Source organism: Condylura cristata, unplaced genomic scaffold, assembly GCF_000260355.1.
Source record: "Condylura cristata isolate star-nosed mole 26May11 unplaced genomic scaffold, ConCri1.0 scaffold00021, whole genome shotgun sequence".
Taxonomy (NCBI): domain Eukaryota; kingdom Metazoa; phylum Chordata; class Mammalia; order Eulipotyphla; family Talpidae; genus Condylura; species Condylura cristata.
The window spans coordinates 14,316,069-14,335,749 of record NW_004567122.1 but is presented as its reverse complement, the minus strand read 5'-3'; the positions used below and the strand labels follow the sequence as shown (position 1 = coordinate 14,335,749).

The 19,681-nt window shown below is 36.2% G+C and overlaps 1 protein-coding gene and 1 pseudogene across 1 annotated transcript in view; one reads left to right on the top strand and one right to left on the bottom strand.

Moving 5' to 3' along the window:
* DTWD2 (DTW domain containing 2) overlaps nucleotides 1-11,176 on the top strand; it is a 52,296-nt gene extending 41,120 nt beyond the window's left edge. The window contains exons 5-6 of the mRNA XM_004686652.2: nucleotides 4,713-4,841; nucleotides 10,357-11,176. Coding sequence (XP_004686709.1) covers nucleotides 4,713-4,841; nucleotides 10,357-10,527 — 300 coding nt within the window. The 3' untranslated portion in view covers nucleotides 10,528-11,176. The remainder of the gene's footprint in view (nucleotides 1-4,712; nucleotides 4,842-10,356) is intronic.
* A 2,578-nt stretch (nucleotides 11,177-13,754) lies between these two features.
* On the bottom strand, nucleotides 13,755-16,588 carry LOC101628555 (annotated as a pseudogene).
* Nucleotides 16,589-19,681: the final 3,093 nt, after the last annotated feature.

Genomic DNA, 19,681 nt, shown 5'->3' with positions numbered 1-19,681 from the left:
GTGCTTTAACCCGCTGCGCCACCAGGGAGGGCCCTAAAATATGTTTTAAAGATTTATTTGTTGATGTATATAAGAACTGGGGTACAGGTCAGAGATACAGGGGTGAGAGGAGTCACCAGAGACAGAGTGGGGAACAAGGCAGGCATGTATACTGAAATACACTACTAAGGGGAGCAGCAGTGGGCAAGATAGGAGAGGTCTGCTGTGCCCTGTGGGTCAGCTCCCTGGCTGGGGATCGAACTCCTGCTACAGTGGCTAAGGCTTGCTTCACAGGGCTTTACTTTAACCTCTTGCCCTGCCAGGGAGTTCCTGTATTGCTAAATTTTACAACTAAAGCTGAACTTTGGTCAAAAGACAACTAATACATACAATATTGTTACAGATATAGTTTGTGCATAACTCAAATGTGGTATTCTTAAACAATTCCAAAATCACTCATCTTAAGTAAAAGTTAATTTTATAAGTTGTATAATGAATACCCTTTGTCTGCAAGACACTTTATCTTTTGTAGGATTGCTTTTAGAAGCTGTAATTAAATGGAAACATGTTATGAGATATGTCATTATAAAACATTATATAAACATTTTATTCTGAAGGAACACAATATATTTACTCTGGTTTCAACAGTATAAAAATGGTTTCTATATTTAAAGTCTTAAAAAATAGAACTTTAAAGGTCTTAGATGATAATAGAAAAAGTGACATAGTTAATCATAAGATCCTAGAGCTTTTCATGGTATCAAGATAATGCATGTTTCTTGGATTGACAGTTTAGAAGCTTTTGATATCTTCACTTTTATTGTGGCATAAATTGCGTGTGTGTGTGTGTGTCTGTGTATGATTGGACTGATATAGTGGTTGTAGAAAAGGTTTTTGTGACATTTACCTTCCTTCTACAACTGTACAATTAAAAAAAATGTATGACATTGATTCCCTTTAGTTTTTTCCAAATGAGTGCTCTAAAAATGTCACTTTGATTTAAAGTATAATGTCTAGAAAAGATAACTTGTTTATGTTCTTGATACAGATTTCAACAATATGCTGAGTTTTGCTCTGGTTGAATTTTTCTATATCTTAAAAGAAATTGCTGAAAATATTTAGATATAAGATTTTCTCAGATTTTATCTTACAGAGAATAGTGTTAGAATGTTGTAGAATAAAAGCAGATAATCCTTTTAATATTCTTATAAATATTATTAATACTTATAATTTAAAATATAGAATTATAATTACCTGTATATACAAATAGTTTTAGGATCTATTGCTAAAAATTAGCTTTCAGTACCATAATTTGTAGCTACCTGATTTTTATAGGTGAGGAGAAGCTAAAACCATGATGTGATTGAGAATAAGTGATTAATTATTGTCATGTTTGATATAAAAGTCCTGATAATAGTCCTGGTTTTCAGTGTGTGAGTGTGTACACTATCACCAGATTATTTTTTTCTTTTCTCAGAGTAGCTCATGTTGCTATGGATGTTCTTGAGTTTTTGTTTAAGAGAACAAGGCAATTTCTGACATATTCTTACGATGCCTGTGACTCCTCAAGAGAAAACTTTTGTTATCTTTCTACTCTTGCTCATTTATTACTTGAGCCCAGTGTAAAATGAGAGCTAAGTGGTATTTTCATCAGAGCTGGGAGAATATACCATGTGCATGGTCTAAGAACATACATGTTCATAGTATGACAGATCTGTTTTGTACTCTTTTAACATACCCAGGTACTGGAAATCCTGGAAAGATATTCTTGAAGGATATTCTGAAATCTTCTGATATATGATAAATTTCAGATTCTGAGTTGTCACACAACCATGTGGGCCACAGTGAGAAATAAAACTCAGTGAAATAGAAATCTTGTTTAAATAATAATTCATTCTAAAAACTGAAATTCACATTGAATTTTGCATGTTGTCCAAAGGTTCTGTTGTAATCAGATGTCACTTTCAGTCACAAGTTGGAATTGTGTATTGAAGGCAGCAGTTGATGGTCCTCATATCAATACTCTTAGTATATATAATCATCATTAAAAATTATTCTAATCAACACTAAGAATTATTTTTACAGTTACTTGCTAACTCCTTTGTCATTAGATAAATCTTTTCCTCATCTCTTTTTCTTTCTGTTCTGTATCTTTTTTTCCCACTGATATAAATGCTCAGTCATTTTAATATGACCATTCCTAAAATAATATCAGTCAAATATACTTTAAAAGATAATACATGCTGTAATGAATCTCATGATGCTCACTTCACTTTTCTGCTTCATTCCATTACTCTATGCTTCTTCTCTTCCTCCTCTTTTCTTTCTGAGAAGGAAGGATACAAGTTGTAGAGAATTCTTTGAAAAAAGAACAATCAGAATAGAAGACCGTGTTTGTCACATTATGGCGGTCTACGAGAGAACCAAAGGAGGAAAGAGATTGAGGGATAAGATGCCATGAATCAGAGACTTTTAAGTGGTAAAGAAATGAGACTCATAGGACCTTAGAGTACTAGAAAATTAAAGAGAACATCTGATTTTTAATAAGTTGCTGTGTGTTAAGACTTAGGTATCACTACCTCCAATCCCTTATGAGTACATATCTTATGAGCAAAAGCTAAAATTCTCATCTGCTCACACAACCTTAAATGTGATTCTGATCAGAATGTGGGCTAGGAGCATGACTTTATGAATCTAAGATTACTTGGGTTTCATTTAATTAAAATAGGAATCAGAAGGTCACAATGTTGACATCTGATTTTCTACTACCTTTCTCACTTCTTATTCTGTCTTACCCATCAGATCTCAGCTAAATTATTATGTTATGGAGAAAGTGTATTTAGTATTCTACTTTTATCTAAAAAGAGATTTTATACATTTACAGATACATATGTATGTGTGTGTATGTTATATACTCACAACTAGATCAATATAAATACATTATTTAATAATAACAATAGTAATCATATCCTATAAGGTTATGTTAGAATTTAAAGGAAGAGTAAACATAAAGTAATAAAAAGTCAATTGGGCATTCTTCAAAAAGGTTTAAACTATTTTTAACCCACAACAGTATATGGGAATTTCATTTGCTCCATATCTTCCCCCCTTTGGCAATTCTGGTCTTTCTGATTTTAACTGTCCCAGTGAATATATAGTTATCTTTCATTGTGATTAAAAACAAATTACAGAGGTGACATTGGTTTATAACATTATATGGTTTTCAAGTAGACCACGTTATTTGTCATCAGTGTATGTTACCTTATGATCTCCACCAAAAGTCTTCCTGCATCCACCACAATACAATTGACCTTTTTCTACTAATTTGCCTACACTCCCCCCTCATTGCCCTTCCATTCTGGTGACCACCATTTGTCCTATAATCTTAAAAGTTTGCTTTTGTTTTCTTTATTTTTTTTGTTTCTCTTTTTAAACTTTTCAGGTATTCAGCTTTGCATTTCAATACTTGAATGCATTACACTACAGTCACCACCAAAAGTCACTTAGTATATATCCAATGCCATACAATTAACCCGCTTTACTGATTTTAACCGTAACTCTAAATCCCCTTCCCCTTTGGTGACCACCATTCTGTTGTTTCTTTTCGTTTTGTGTGTTCACTTGCATTGTTTCATTATCTTTCATGCAGGAGTAAATGTATATGGTAATGAAATCATGATTTTAATTTGTATTATGTCTTGCTAAACACTTTTACCATTTGTCATTCGTACGTTTTTCTGCTAAAATATCTATTCTTATGCCCTGAGAAAATCATGGTAATAGCACCTAAAAGGGGGTGGGGGGAAGATCTCCACTTCCAAAACACACACAATAATGTCAACTGACATTATCTCAAATAAAGTATAAGAAAGGAATGAGCTTCTTAAAAAAATATCATGTTGAGGCCCTCCCTGGTGATGCAGTACTAAGAAGCTAACACCACTTCAGCATGAGTTCGATCCCTGCCCTAGAGGTGACCCACATGGCGCGGCAGACCTCTCCTGGACCACCCGCTGCTCCCCTCAGCAGTGTACTTCGTTGATCTGCCTGTTCTGCCCCCCACTCTGTCTCTGGTGAAGCCTCTCACCGCTTCTGCACCTCTGGCCTGTACTCCAATTCTGTATGCATAAATAAATAAATCTTTAAAAATTATATCATGTTGAACACTTTTAACTTTTCCTGTTCTTATATCATTTTTTGTCAAGTCCCTATTCTCTGGAAGAAGGTTATGAATCTTTTCTTCTTCATAATATATATATTATGTATGTTCTGTGTCGTATGTATGTAGAATTATATACTTGGTTATACTCTTTTTATGCCCTATGCAGTTCAAAAATAGCAGTAACAAAAAAATACTATACATAGAAGGTACTAACATATATAATGTATTTTTTAAAGATTTATTTATTTATGCATACAGAACTGGGGTACAGGTCAGAGGTGCCCCGGTGGTGATAGGATTCACCAGAGACAGAGTGGGGAGCAGAACAGGCAGATCGACAAAGTACACAGCTGAGGGGAGCAGCGGGCGGGTCAGGAGAGGTCTGCTGCACCTTGTGGGTCACCTCCCGAGAGAGCTTGCAGTGCTGCATCCTAACCTGTTGCGCCACCAGGAGGACCCCATGTAATATTTCTAAACTGGCAATTTGGGAAGGAAACTAAATTAATCAGTATTTAAAAACATTTTGTAGCTTAAGTTTAAAACAAATATTGCATTCTTTCTTTGGTTTCAGGTGCAGTTAAAAACTAGCATTTCTAGTCAGTACGTCATTCGGACACAGCCAACAAACAGGTGCCTTTCTACGCTGGAGTGTGCGGCTGTTGCCCTTTCCATCTTGGAGAAAAATAACTCCATACAAGAGGTACATCTTTGGAAAGTTACATGCTTCTCGAAAATAGGAGTTTGGTTAGATTTTATCTAGAAAACTTAGAAATGCATAACTTACATTTGTAAGTTACATTTGTAGCTGACATGTAGAACATATCTGTGATAGAAATGTACTCTTTTTTTATAACCTTTTCCCCCTCTGGTGTTTTTCCTAGTTTAACATTCCAAATGCATTATTTAAATATTCATTGTAAGCTGGATAAACAGCATTTGTAATATGCTAAATTGCTTTTAAGTGGCACAACATTAAATACAGTTTTGGAGGGGGAGCAAGGTTTTCCTTTTAGTATTTGTATTTATTTCTCTTTTAGTAAGAACATTTTATTGCAGTTTTAACATTTTTGCACTGGTGTTTTTACTTGGAAGTGGTGTACCAATTTTCTGTTTACCTTATTAATTAGTCTTGCTTACTGTGTAAAAAAAGTGATTTTTTTTTAGAAAAACACCTGCAGAATATGAAAGTTATATCCTGCAATCATTTCATTTAATTTCCATAAACCTGATGATTTTATATGTAATTTATAATCAACCATAAAGAATAACATCTCAGTGAGCTCATTAATAACTCAGTCTTTTGAAACTTGTAAAATTTTGTGTTTTAGGCAAAAGGAAAAATAAAACCTAATTTTTCAGTTTTTTAATCATGGGAAATTTTTGATTAATACAACTGAGAAAGGTAACACAGGGTAACGAGCATAATTAAATGGAGTTTTTATAAATGCACACATATACACACATACATAGTACTCTTTCCTGCCTTCCACTCCCCCCTCAGTCATACATTATGATTATTTTTGTGAGAGTTTGCCTTCGAAGGCAGTGTCAGTAATGTATAAAAGTTAAGTATAGATAATTAGGTTAGTTTCCATGAAAAAAATTGAGAAAAGCCCTCCAGGAGAATTAAAGAATGCCAGACGTAAGAATTGAGTTGCCTTTTCCCTCTTCCTTTACCTTAAGTCATAGGGAATTTCAGAGTTGGAGAATTTTCTTCTTTGAAAGAGTGGCTTTCATGAGTAGGTTTTGGGTGTGTTCATGTAGTAGCTGTATGATTTAAGTCTAGGCAATTTTTGTTTCTCTGTTCTCTCTTCTTTGAGAAAAAAAAATTTCTTGAGGGATCCTGGATTCTTTTTTTTCCTTTTTCTTTTTCTTTTTTTTTTAAAGATTTATTTATTTGTGTATACAGAATTGGGGTATAGGCCAGAGGCTCTGGGGCGGCGAGAGGCTTCACCAAAGACAGAGTGGGGAGCAGAACAGGCAGATCTACGAAGTACACTGCTGAGGGGAGCAGCGGGTGGGTCAGGAGAGGTCTGCCACGCCATGTGGTCACCTCCGGGGCAGGCGGGAATCTGAACTCATGCGGAAGGGGCTTTAATTTCTCAGTGCTGTGCTTTAACCCGCTGCGCCACCAGGGAGGGCCAGTATCCTGGATTCTTATTCCTGAAGACCAGGGAATCTTCTCAGACTTTTGTCCCTCCACTCTAAGTTTATCACCTACATAGCATTAAATATACCCCTATATTTGTCTTTCAGTTTATTTACCACCATCCCTGCCTGCATGTTCTTGAGACAAAACACTACTATTTGTAGGTGTCTTAAAAGGAAGATAAAACCTAGTCCTGTTCTTTAAACTTGCTTTCTGTATAGTCTCAATTTTCCTTTTTGTTGTTGTAATAGTGCCCTAAGATCAACCAACACCAACCCTAGGAAATCTTGAGGGAAAAATAAAGTGTTATTTCTGTATAGATTTAAATTTTTTCATCTTGGGTCCAAGAATGAATTCTCTATGAGCTGAAATCTCGTATTTCTTCAATTAGATTTAGATCTTGACTATAATCATAAATAGAAACTTTAATGTTAGTAGTGATTTATACTACTACTACTAATGCTTCTATAATTTTGAAAATATTTTTTCCTGGTATTGATTTATATACTGTCATGTTAGCAAACCTGTGTTATGTTCTTAACACTAATAAGAATAGCCCACATTAAAAAAACTAACAACAGGGGCCTCCTGGTGGCACAAGGGGTTAAGCTCAGCACTATGAAGCTACCTGAAGCCCTGGACAGGTCTCTGACACACTTGGCAAGGCAAACCTCTCATCTCTCCACTGCTCACCTCAGCAGTGTATTTCAGTCTATCTGCCTGTTCTGCTCCTCACTCTGTATCTGGTGAACCCTCATATCCTCCACATCTCTGGCCTACACTCCAATTCTTGAAAGTATAAATAAAAAGAATAAATCTTTACTCAAACGAACAAAATAACAACAATAAATGCTGGCAAGGAGGTGGAGAAAAGGAATCCTTTTACATTGCTGGTGGGAATGCAAACTGGTCCAACCACTGTGGAAAGCTGTGTGGAGGACCCTCAGATTACTAAAAATGAGTCTACCATGTGACTCAGCAAGTCCATTCCTAGAAATCTACCCAAAGGTCACAAAAACATTTATTCAAAAGGAAACCTGGACTCTCATGTTTATTGTGGGACTGTTTAAATAGCTAAAATAAGGAGATAACCTAAATATCTCTAATCAGATGGCTGGATCAAGAAGATGTGGTATATATATAGACAATGTGTTGTATATACAATACTCAGAAAACAAAAGAAATTTTTTTGTCATTTGTGGCAATATGTATGGACCTGCAAAGGATTATGCTCAGTGAAATAAGTCAGAAGGAAAAAAGAAAAATAACAGATGGTTTCACTTATAGGAGAGATACAGGGAAACTCTACAAGGGATAAGAATAAAGAAAAAAGATAAAACTAAAGGCAAACTATAAATCTCAGATATTCAGCAGGGTAGAGGATGGGAGGGGGTTATGGGCGGGAAGAGCACAAGAGTGTGGTGATGGTTCCCGGGTGTCTTGCTGGGTAGTAATTTTGTGGCGACAGTACCTGAGAGGAGAAATAGAACATCGTACAAAAATGAACAACAGTGTAAAAATATATAAATAAATAAGAAAAAAATAGATATAATTGCTGTGGTAGTTTCAGGTGTACAGCATAATGTTTTGATATTTGTATAGACTTTGAAATGATCATCACAAAAATGTCTCATTAAGAGTCATAAGGTATATAACTGCAAATTCTTATGATGAAAAGTTTTAAGAATTACTCCCTTACCAACCTTCAAATATACAATATGATATTAATAGCTATAGTTCCCATGCTGTACAGTACGTCTCCATGACTGATGTACGTTATGGTTGAGTTTGCACTTTTTAACCCACTGCTCCCATTTTACACACTCCCACTCCGAGACACAGCTCCTTCCGCCACTTCTGCTAATCACCAATCTGGTCTCTGCATCTATAAGCTTATTATTATTATTTTTAAATTTATTGGGTTTTTGTTTTTGTTTTTAGATTCTACATGTAAGAGAGATTGTCTGGCATTTGTCTTGCTCTGCCTAATTTATTTTATTTAGCCCCTTAAGTTTCTGTGTTCTTAATATGGCAAAAATTCCTTCTTTTTAATGGCCAAATAATATTCCATCATATGTGCGGTTATGATACCACACTTCCTCTATCTATCCCGCTATCCTCTAATGGATGCATAGTTTGGGTCAGTCTTTTGGGTCTTGTAAATAATGTTGAAATGATTAGGAGGAGCATGTATTTTTTTAAGATTTTGTTTTCATTTTCTCTGGATAAATACTCTGAAATGGAATTGCTCAATCATGTGATAATTCTATTTTAAATTTTTGAGGAACCTCTACAGTTTTTTCCCAAATAGCTTCACCAATTTGCATTCCTACCAACAAGAGCTCCCTTTCTCCATATCCTTTGCAACACTTGTTATTTATTGTCCTTTTTCTAATACCCATCTAACAGGTGGCGATTATATCTCATTGTGGTTTTGATTTGCATTTCCCTAATGGGATCAGTGGTTGAACACATTTTCATATACCTGTTGGCTATTAGGATAGAGACATATTTCTTTGGAAAACAATATTCTTTGGGAAACTGACTCTGGACTTTTAAAAATTGAGCTATACGCATTTTTATATATTTTGGTTGAGATGATACTTATCAGTGATATGATTTGCATGTATCTTCTCGCTTTCAATAGGCTGTGATTTCACTTTGTTTATGGTTTCATTTGCTTCACAGAAGCATTTTAGTTTACTGTTGTCCTCTTGTTTTTCTTTGCTTACTTGGCTTTACTTTTGGCGTCAAATGGAAAAATTGTCACAAAGACCAGGAACTTTTTGCTTGTTTTCTTATGGTTTTAAGTTTTGACATTCAAATCTTCAACCAATTTTGAGCTGACTTGTGTGTATGGTATAAGACAGTAGCCCAAATTCATTCTTTTCATGTGACCAAGTATAGGTGTGTGCTTGCAAAGACTGCATTCTGTTGCCTTAGGGTGGAATATATCAATTAAGTCCACTTGATGTGATATTATTTAAATCTAATCTTTCTGTATTCATTTTTTTCTCTAGGTGATCTATCTATTGGCTCAAGTAGATTAAAGTCCTCTAAATCACATTGTTGTCTATTTCTTTCTTTAGGCCTGTCATTTCCTAAGCATATTTGGATACTACTATGTTATGTGCATAAGTGTTTACTAGTGTTATATCCTCTTACTGGTATTACTACAATTTCCACTGGTAACCTTTTATTATGGAAAACAGAATAAAACTGTAAGATGATGGAGGAGAGTAGTAATTTTTCACTCGGCTTCATTACTAAAAATAGGTCTTCTCAAAATAAGAACTTGGCATGGAATAGCTTTCCTAGCCTGCCGATTCATCCTCATCCTTTGTTCTTTATCAGTTTTCCAGGCACTTGGAAATAGCTTGATAAAAAGGCGGTATCTCGTGGGAAAAGGCATATCTATTGCATGATGTGAGTGGTGAAAGCAGATTTGAATTCAAATGTCATTGCTTTGTGCTTGCTTTCTTCTCTGTAACCTGACACCAGACTCTTAAGAGTTAACATTTTTGTCTGCTGAATCTTCCTGATAGATTGGCAAAATTTTGCACTTAAAATTAGTGATGTTCTTTCATTTCTATAATATTTACCAGAACATTTTATACCTTGGAACCCTTGAGTTTGGGCCTGGTTTTGTTAATATAGAACTTACTCTATTTTTGAAATTTTACTTTATAAACTTTTTTTTTTTTTTTTTTTAAAAAGATTTATTTGGGCATACAGAATTGTGGTACAGGCCAGAGGTGTGGTGGGTGAGAGAGGATTCATAGAACACAGATTTCATACTGGATAACCTTTTAGAAATTAATGTTTTTTTTTTTTTCTTTTTTTACATAGAGGATTTATTTTGTTCCTGGGGAATTAATTAGTGACATGTAAGATGTGAATGTAAAGAAATCACTTCGAAATCAGTACATATTTATTAGAAATCTTAGTGCTTTTCATAGTTTGGAACCAATTAATTTAAAATTTACTATAATTTCTGACAAAAATATAAATAGATTATCATGATTTGCCACTGACATTTTTCAGTATTTGTTTTTTATCTTAACAGACTTTGCTTCGCCCACTTCAAGCTTTATGCTCTTTCCAGCTTCAGCATGGTGCTCAAATTCGCCTCAGCAAGGAACACCTCCTGAAGAATGGATTATATCCTAAACCCATGCCAAAAAACAAACGTAAACTCAGGAAAATGGAACTGTTGATGAATAGTGTTAAAATTTAGTGCACTTGTTCTTATGGTGCTAGTTAGAGTGTCTTTGACTAACATTGCCAAGTTAAGTTTTCTTACAATTAAGTCTGTAGATTTTTGAATAAGGAGTAGGAATTACAAACTAACTTGCCCAGAAAGGGAAGTAAGCCAGATAGCCATAAAATCAAACACATTTCATTGACTAAATTAAACAATAAGATGTTACACTGCATCTATTTTGTAAAATGTGCCTCTTAATTCATCCTTTCAAATCCGTAACTTAAAATGTGGCTACGTGTTGAACTCAGTTACAAGTTCTCGGTTATTATATTGAGGTTATTATATTGAAGGAAGTTATATCTGATTGGAACTATATATTGTTTCCATTGATGTTTATAGATCATTAGCTGCAGACATGTAATTGAAGAGCTATCAGTTTGCAGTCTTGTAAGTGCAGGAACTTTATAGTTTGAAAAAAATAGCAACAAAATAATAACTGTTTACATAGAACTTATTTATTTTATAATATAGTATAACTGGTCAAAGAACTATTCGTTAGGGACAAAGTTTGAACTTAGCTAATATGCTTTAGCTGTTATATTAATTGCCCTAACTTTTGTAGAGGTGCACGTAATTTTGATACAATAAACAATTTTCATTTGTAATTACTCCTCATAATATAATTTTTCAGTGTTCCTTTAACATTTATTGAATACGTGACAGACTAATTATATTGAAATTTTCATATGGAATTAACAAGTTGACTATAATACAACTGTATTTTTGAGAACTGTTTTCATAATTAGAGCTATTTAAGTCTTTCTTTTTTAATTGGCAAAAGTTTTCAATTTGAGGGAAAAAAACATACCCTCCCACCCTGGTCCTTGGAAAATATTTACTCAAATTTTGGTACAAAATAAGAGGCATGTATGTACTAGAAGTTTACATTTAAAAGTCTGCTGCCTGCTCTGTACACCTTTTGGAAAAACAAGAGATTTGGCTTTTTTCTTTATTTATGACTTCTGGAATTTTCTGTGTTCAGTCTCAATTTGCAGAGGAAAACTATCCATGCAACTTAACAGTAAGTTTGATATGTATTATGTGTGTATTTGTGATACATAAGCATATATTAGTGATTACCTCTTAACCACTTTCATCTATATTTGTTGTAAACTAAGTTCTAGTGATGGTCACAATTAGAATGTTTTGGGAAACGAGGAAGAAAGCTTTTAAAGTACTAAACAAAATTTAGATTTTTATCTTCTACTGTAAATTTTTTTAAAAAACAATCTAGTTCATTTAGCAGGAAGATCTATCAAGTGATTAGGTGTAATAGAAAAATGGTGTAGAATCTATAGTGGTTTCTTAATGGTATAAAGTCAACTGGCAGTAGTTATTTTCATATTGGAATTGTATGTCACAAATTTCCTTTATTCTATTAAAAAAAGTTCCTACTGAAGATAGCATTAAGTTTCATTGAGTATTATTATTCTTACTGTTACAGTATAACATTTTAGAGTATATTTATTATTTTTTTTTAAATTGAGGTGGTGTTTGGCTTACAACATTGTTTGTATTTTGGGACTAGATTGTTCTCCACTTCATGTATTATCACCATAGTGCAGCCCCCACCAAAGTACCCTCAGTCTACTACCCTGGTCCATCATGCTCCCTCCTTATCTGGATACCTCCCCACTTCTCCCTTTCCCTTCCCTCCCCTTTTGGATTCTTCACCCTATAATCATATTTTAAATTTGGTTTTATCTGACCCTTTGACTTTTCTATGTTTTGCTTATAAGTGGTACCATCTGGTATTTGTCTTTCTCTGTCTGACTTATTTTGCTTAGTATAATCCCTTCCAGCTCTACCATTGTTGCCATGAATGGCAAGGATTTATATTTTTGATTGCCAAGTAGTATTCCATTATGTATATCAACCCAATATCTTCCTGATCACTACTCTGTATTGGGGCATTTAGATTGTTTCTATATCTTAACTGTTGTAACTAGTGCTGCTGTGAACAAGGGTGTGCTGGTTTCCCTTCAAATTAGTGTTATTGTGTTTCTTTGGGAAGATTCCTAGGAGTGGAATTGCTGGGTTATATAGCAGATCCATTTTTAATCTTTCAAAAAACCTCCATGCTGCTTTCCATAGGGGCTGAGCACATTCCCACCAACAGTGTTATGAGTTCCTTTTCTTTACATCCTTGCTAGCATTTGTTGTTTCTGTTTTTTTTTTTTTTTATATATAGGCCATTCTCACAGAGGTGAAGTAGCATATCATTGTGGTTTTGATTTGTATTTCCCTGATGATAAATGATGAACATCTTTTCATGTGCCTGTTTGTTATCTGTTTTTCCTCTTTAGCAAAATACCTACTTAGCTTTTCTTCCCATTTTTGATTGGGTTATTTGTTTTCTTTCTCTTGACTTGTACTAACTCTTTGTAAGTCTTTGTAAGTCTTTGATATCCACCGCAATAAGATATATGGTATGCACATATTTTATCTAACTAGTAGAATGTCTTTTTGTTTGTATTATAGATTCTTTCCCAGTGCAGAAACTTTTTAGTATGATGTTGTCCCAATTGTTTAGAAAATTCAGAAAGACATCACTGAAGCTTATATCATGAAGTGTTTGCTTTTGGTCCCTTGTATGTGTTTTATAGTTTCAGGTCTTACATTCAAGTCTTTTCCATTTTGAGTTGACTTTTGTGAATGATGTAAACGATTTGTTGTTGATACCCTAGTTTCAGTTTTTTGCACATGATGGAGCAGTTTCCCCAACATTATTTATTGAAGAGTCTTTCCTTGTACCAGTTTATGCTCTTCTGTTGAATCATATAGATGTGGAGGAAACCCCAATTAATAGCCAGTGGGTGAGTTACAGGTGACAACCTGGAACTAGTAATTGGCATCTGAAATTGAAGCAGTCTTGTGTGACTAAGTCCTTACTGTGTAAGATCTGACACAAACTGCAGGTAAATCATTCTCAGTTGAGATGTTGGACATCCAAATGGTGTAGATGGTACTGGAGTGAGGTATCTTGATGTTTATCATTATTTTGACTTTTGAACCCCAGCATGTATCGTCTCCTCATCACCAGTTACCGGATCCTGAAGCATCTCCTCTCACACCATCCTTGGACAGCTCAGCAGAGGCTAGCTCCTAAAGGTAATGTATGCTTCCCACCTTTTGACTTCAAGCTAGTCTCTCAAGTGCTTTGATTGTCCTGACTCTGGAAAGAAAGTGATAGGCCCATTCTATGATTTCAGGTGATAAGCAAGTCCAGCCTTGACTGTACATGACTTTGCAGTCTTCGACAACTCTGTAGCACCTTTGCAGCATTTTGTCACATGGTGCAGATATCCCATGATGATGGTGAAGCTACTAGAGCAGCTGTTCTGCATGTATCTGAGCTTTCCCTGCCCCGTTAGAACCATTTGGAGCCATTTCCTCTCATTTGGCTCAACTGTTTCATGTCCAGCCTTCAAAATGGGCAGTTTGTTATGATTTGCTGTGATGTGAGATGTCATCCCTGACACCAAAAGAAGCTGCTTCCCACAATAAGTAAATATTTCCTACTTGCAGTTCTCCAGATTTTTTTTTAAGTCCTCTGTGGTCTTACTTCCCACTGCCTGGCAGTTAGGACAGGAGATGCTGCCGTATCTGTGACTTCAAAGTACCATTGCTCCTCCAAACTGCTTCCTGCATAAGCCGGCAGTTCCTTCCCAGCGTGGCCTGGGATGTAGGATCAGGCTGAGTTTTAGGCCTTTGCTTCCTCCCGTAAGAATTTAAGCTTCTTCTGAGGAAATTTTCAATATTCTTCATCTTCTTCCAGCTGGGGTTTCCTTTTTCCCTGTCTAGGTTTTCTTTTACCTTTGATTGACACTCCCTGACCTTTCATTATGGGATGAGGCAGTCAGCTTAATTTCTCTCCTCTTCATTTTTTTTTTTTGAAATGATTTATTTATGCATACAGAACTAGGATACAAGCCAGAGGTGCAGGGGTGGTGAGAGTCTTCACCAGAGACAGAGTGGAGAGAAGAACAGGCAGATTGATGAGGTACACTGCTGAGGGGAACAGCGGGCAGGTCAGGAGGGGTCTGCCGCCCTTCCGGGGCTAGGGATCGAACTCTCACGAAGCAGTTGCTGCCAGCTTGCAGTGCTGCGCGTCCTGACCCGTTGAGCCACCAGGGAAGGCCTCTTTCCTCTTCATTTTTAATGGGTAAATATTTGGGAAGGGTGCTGGGAAATCACTCACTGGTTCACATGAAGAAGCAGATGATGGGCTGCTTAAGGAGTCATCCTGAGGGAGAGTGTGCTGGAAACAGTTACCCTTCCTGGAGCACTGTGTCCTGACTGTAAGTCAAAATAATGATGAACATCAAGATACCTCACTCCCACCATCTTTGTGCACCTCTGGTTTAAAGTACCCAGCGTGGTGGGTACTGCACCAAATCTGTAGATGGCACTCCCTCTCCAAACCTAACAGACTCCCCCCATTTAAGAATATTTTGAACACTTAAATTTTTTTTTAAAAAGAAAGCTTAAAATTTAGTGTTTTTGGAAATCTATATTTTTTGATGAAAGCATTTATATATAGTTTTCAAAATTATTTTACTGACATCAATTTTTTTACAGATAAATAAAATGATAAAATAATTCCATTTCATCTTCTTTAGTACACAATGCTGCTTTCCTCAGATTCTCTCATCAAGCAGCTTCAAAAAAGAATTGTTAATATTTTTAGTTACTAAAAATGCTCACAGAATGTAGTACTATGTGAGAATTCTAGAATATTTACTGAAAATTTAATCTGGATTTTAAATTGTGTCGCCTTTTTACTGTGTTACTTGGCTTTTAGATTCAGATACTTTGTATTTGTTTGGTTTGTTTGGAACAGCTCCAAGTTTTGGGGATTTTTGTCTAGTGGTATACTACACATGTACACGTTAACTACATTTTGATGTGGGGTAGATTGTTTTGTGAATTGCTTTTTAAGTAACTCAAAGAATGGTATTCCCTTATACACACGATGACCATATGTTCAGTCAGACCATTTCTGCTGGTTGCAAATCACTGTGGAATAAGGAGAATTTCTTGCATGTGTGAATGTAAAAGTTTGAGAACTACAGTATATGAAGCAAGTCACGGTGCTTGGCAGCTTTCTATAGCCTGGGTTACAGAATTTCTAATCTGGAACATGAGTGTTAGGTTAGGCAAATATTTTCCTACTTTAAGACTCTAAACCCAACTTTCCTTAGCTATGACCATTACAGTATTAGATTTTCCACCCCCAAGATTTGAAAAAAGCAAGCCCCTTATTATCATTGTTGCTAATGAAATATATAGAAGAATAAGTATTTCTATGGAACATTTTCAGCTTCATCACTGGCTAGTCCCATTTATTGTACCACATTGACTATGAAAAACATGATCTTGCTTTATGTTAGTGATCTTAATTAAAAAATTAGGTTTGACTTTGGGCATGCAAATGTTTTATAGAACTATAATTTTATAGAACTAAATTTACAAAATATGTAGGTTTATCCCTTAAAAATAGATACAGTGGATATTTTCATAAATAATGCTTTAGAGATAATGACCTTTTATAGTGAACTGTGTTCCATCACCATAGAATAAATCACTGCCCCTTAATTTGTCCAACCTACAATATATTTACTAGATTAGCTTAAAAATAGCCTCCCGTCTGTCTTTCTTTTATTCCCCCAACTTCTTAAGGTGTCATTGATGAATAACATTGTAAGATACTTAGAATGTATAATATCATGATTTGCTATGCACTGTGAAAAGATTCTCACCCATGGAGATCATTAACACTTTTATTACCTCATATAATACCTTTCTTCTTGCTTTTTTTTTTCCCCCCCCTGGTAAGATTATTTTCTCCATCCTAGCTAATTTTAATGACATGTTACAGTTCTGTCTATAGTCATCATATCCTCTGTCCTTTCTCTTCACATTTTCTTCCCAGTTCAGTCTCTCCAGTGCCCCTCAGACTCCCTCATTGTCCTCTTTCTTTTTTACTATCTTTATCCTGTATGCTACTGTCGGAGACTTTGTCCCCGATCATGGATTATTGGGGAGAACAACAGGCAGGGTTTCCAGGTGGGAATGGCGTTGGCGAGCGGAGATTCCTAGAAAAAGGGGGGAAAAGGAAAAATGGGGAGCGGGCAAGAGGAAGACACGGGAATGGGAGTTGGGTGCAAGTCTTCCTGCTCTGCCTTTAGCAGAGGTTTATTTTATACACTTCAGGCAGGCCAGAGGGATGACATTAGCATATGAAATGGGCTGAGATCACAATCACCTTTTTGCTAAGAATAGTCTGGGGGTCGTTTTGACCTTCAGTTGAAATTATAACATTTTTAAAATCAATCTATCAAGGTTAAAAACAGGTACATAGATTCACAAAGTTTAAGACTAATATTACTATATTTACCACAGTGAAGATTAACCAAAATAAAGTCCCTTAAACATTATCTATTACTTAAAGGCTTTCATTCTCTTAGAGACATCCTAGGGGGGTAAAGTAAAGTGAGGGCAGGAAGAGGAAATTTCTTGTAAATCAGATTAAGGTAAGGTTCCTTGAAAAACTTGTTAGAAATTTTAAGTGAGTTTTCTTGAAGTCTAGATGGTAGAAAATCTGATTAGCTCTGCATAGGCGACTTGGGTGAATTTCCATATCCAAAGACTGGATAGTAGAAAGCTTGAGTGGTTATTTAGAAACTGAATAGAAGGCTTTGAGAGATAGAGTGATAAGATTTGAGTTTTCCTCTTTCTGGCTGTGGGAGACTTTGCAGTAACAGCCATTTGTCTTTATTAATCAGCTAGTTGTTTAATGACTTTTGACTTCAAGAATAATTTCTCACCTTGCTTGTCAGGGCCAGGTAGCGCCTTCTAAGGCTGAGGCAATCCAATTGTAAGCTGAAGGTTGCTCAAAATATTTTGATATTACGATTATACAAAAAAGGGAGGACATAACATAAGTTAGCATAAAGTCTGATTTTTCAGAGCATTTCCCCTCCACCCGTACTGTGTCTGTCGATACAGGTTGCATAGCTTGTGTCATGCTACTGTTCTGTTATTTAATCTTTGTAGATTATTTATGTGTACTATTCTTTACAAAAGATCCTGCAGTGATCTTAACAGTTTATAATTTTACATTAAAAAAAATTGTACAGGCAATCAGACAGTGCTCTATGATTTTTATACCATGCTGATAACTTGGTTCCCTTACTCTATTTTTAAAAAGCACATGAGGGGAAAGATGGCAGCCAGACAGGATCCTTGAATCAACACTTCTTTCAGGAGTACTGAGCATAAATGCTTGGAGGGAACAGCCACATTTAGAGTGAAACCAGTGAGGACCAGTGTCTCAGCAAGCAGGAGAGCCAGATACCATCAGAAAGAGATGGAAAAACTCAGAAGCAGTAAGTTAGGAACATGTGGGTGCACTGGGAGGCTATTGACCTTTCTCCCAGCAATCCCCAGGCGCTCCCACAGTTTAGGAAGGAAATATCGTAATTTACTATGAGAGCTTAATGTGTTCAACAGGTGACTGGGGTATGAGTTGGCAGTGGGAAGAGCCATATGGTCATCCCCGGCATTGTCTCTGGCTCCTGGGGGTGTCTGTAATTGCCCTGGGGTGCCTGTGAAGAGACTTACCTCCTCCCCTCACAGACCCTGGCCCCAGTCCCTGTTGGTGCTCCAATTTGCTTTTATAGAGGAGGTTACAGGAGGCCACAGTGAACTTTGCTAGTGGAACATTAGGGTTAAAAGTTCGATGAATCAGTCCTCCCTGGTGGCGCAATGGGACACAGCACTGAAAGCTAGCTGCAGCTGCTTCAGTTTGAGTTCGATTCTGCCCTGGGAGTGATCCAAGGGTGCAGTAGACCTCTCCTGTCTGGCCCACTGCTCCCCTCAGCAGTGTACTTTGTTGATCTATCTGTTCTGCTCCTCACTCTGTCTCTGATGAAGTCTCTCACTGCTCCTGCACCTCTGGCCTGTATCCCCACTTCTATATGCATAAATAAATAAGTTAAAAAAAAAAAGAGTTTAAGGAATCATCACCATTTCTACTTCTTGATTCTTGGATCCATGAATTCTGACTGTGGGAGAAAGAGCGCAATGGTTACTTGTTGATTCAGAGCACGTTCCACATCCTAGTGGACACTATTCTAACCCTACTGCTATCTCACACAGTACCTTAGCTGAATTTTTGAATGGTCTTTCCTTGAATTTATCAGGCAGCTGTTTTAGGGTAATGGGAAATGTATAAATACTAGTGAATTCAAGAAACATAAAACCATTGCCAAGCATCATTTGCTATAAACTGAGTTCCCTGGTCAGAAACAATGCTATGTGGATAATCATGGCAGTAAGTAAGGATTTCTTCAAGTCACAAATGGTGGTTTTGGCAGAAGTATTGTTAGAGGGAAGACAAACTCATGTCCAAGAGCTGTTCCACTGAGAACAAAGCATTACCCTTTCTATGATGGTGATATTTCAGTGCAGTCAACTGCAACTAACTGGTTGGCTAATCCATCTGTGGAACGTGATATACTGAACTCAGTGCTAGTCTCTGCAATTAGCACTTTGGATACTCAGCAGTTACTGGAACCAAATCATCCTTGACAAATGGAAATTCATACTGCTGGGTCCACGTATAATATTCACTTCTATCTCTGTGGTCACTTGGTTCATGAACCAGTTGGCCAAGGGTAGGGGCAGCTGAAGAAAGAAATTTACACATTCACATATCTTGTTTGCCTGATTTTATTATCTTTCTCAACTGATGTTGTTCTCTTGAGGATTCACATTGGCCACAGGCATCATCACACTTTATATCTATTGCTTCAGCACAAATGTCAAACTTAGTGCATTAAAGGAAGCACCATTTATTTTCTTTTTATGTTGATAGCCATCCTGGTCTCAACTGGGCTGGTCTCTCTTGTCTCATGGGCCTGCTCAAGCAACTGTAATCATTTGGAGGCCTGTCTAGATTTGATTGAGCCATGTTGCCTTTCCTTGGATGTCTTTTACTTCAGCTGGAATGAAATGGCTGTCACATGTGGCACTGTCTCTGCCTCTCATTTAGTCTGTCCAGCAGGATGACCATATTAGATTACATGATGTCTCAGAGCTCCATTGAGAATGAAAAGCAGAA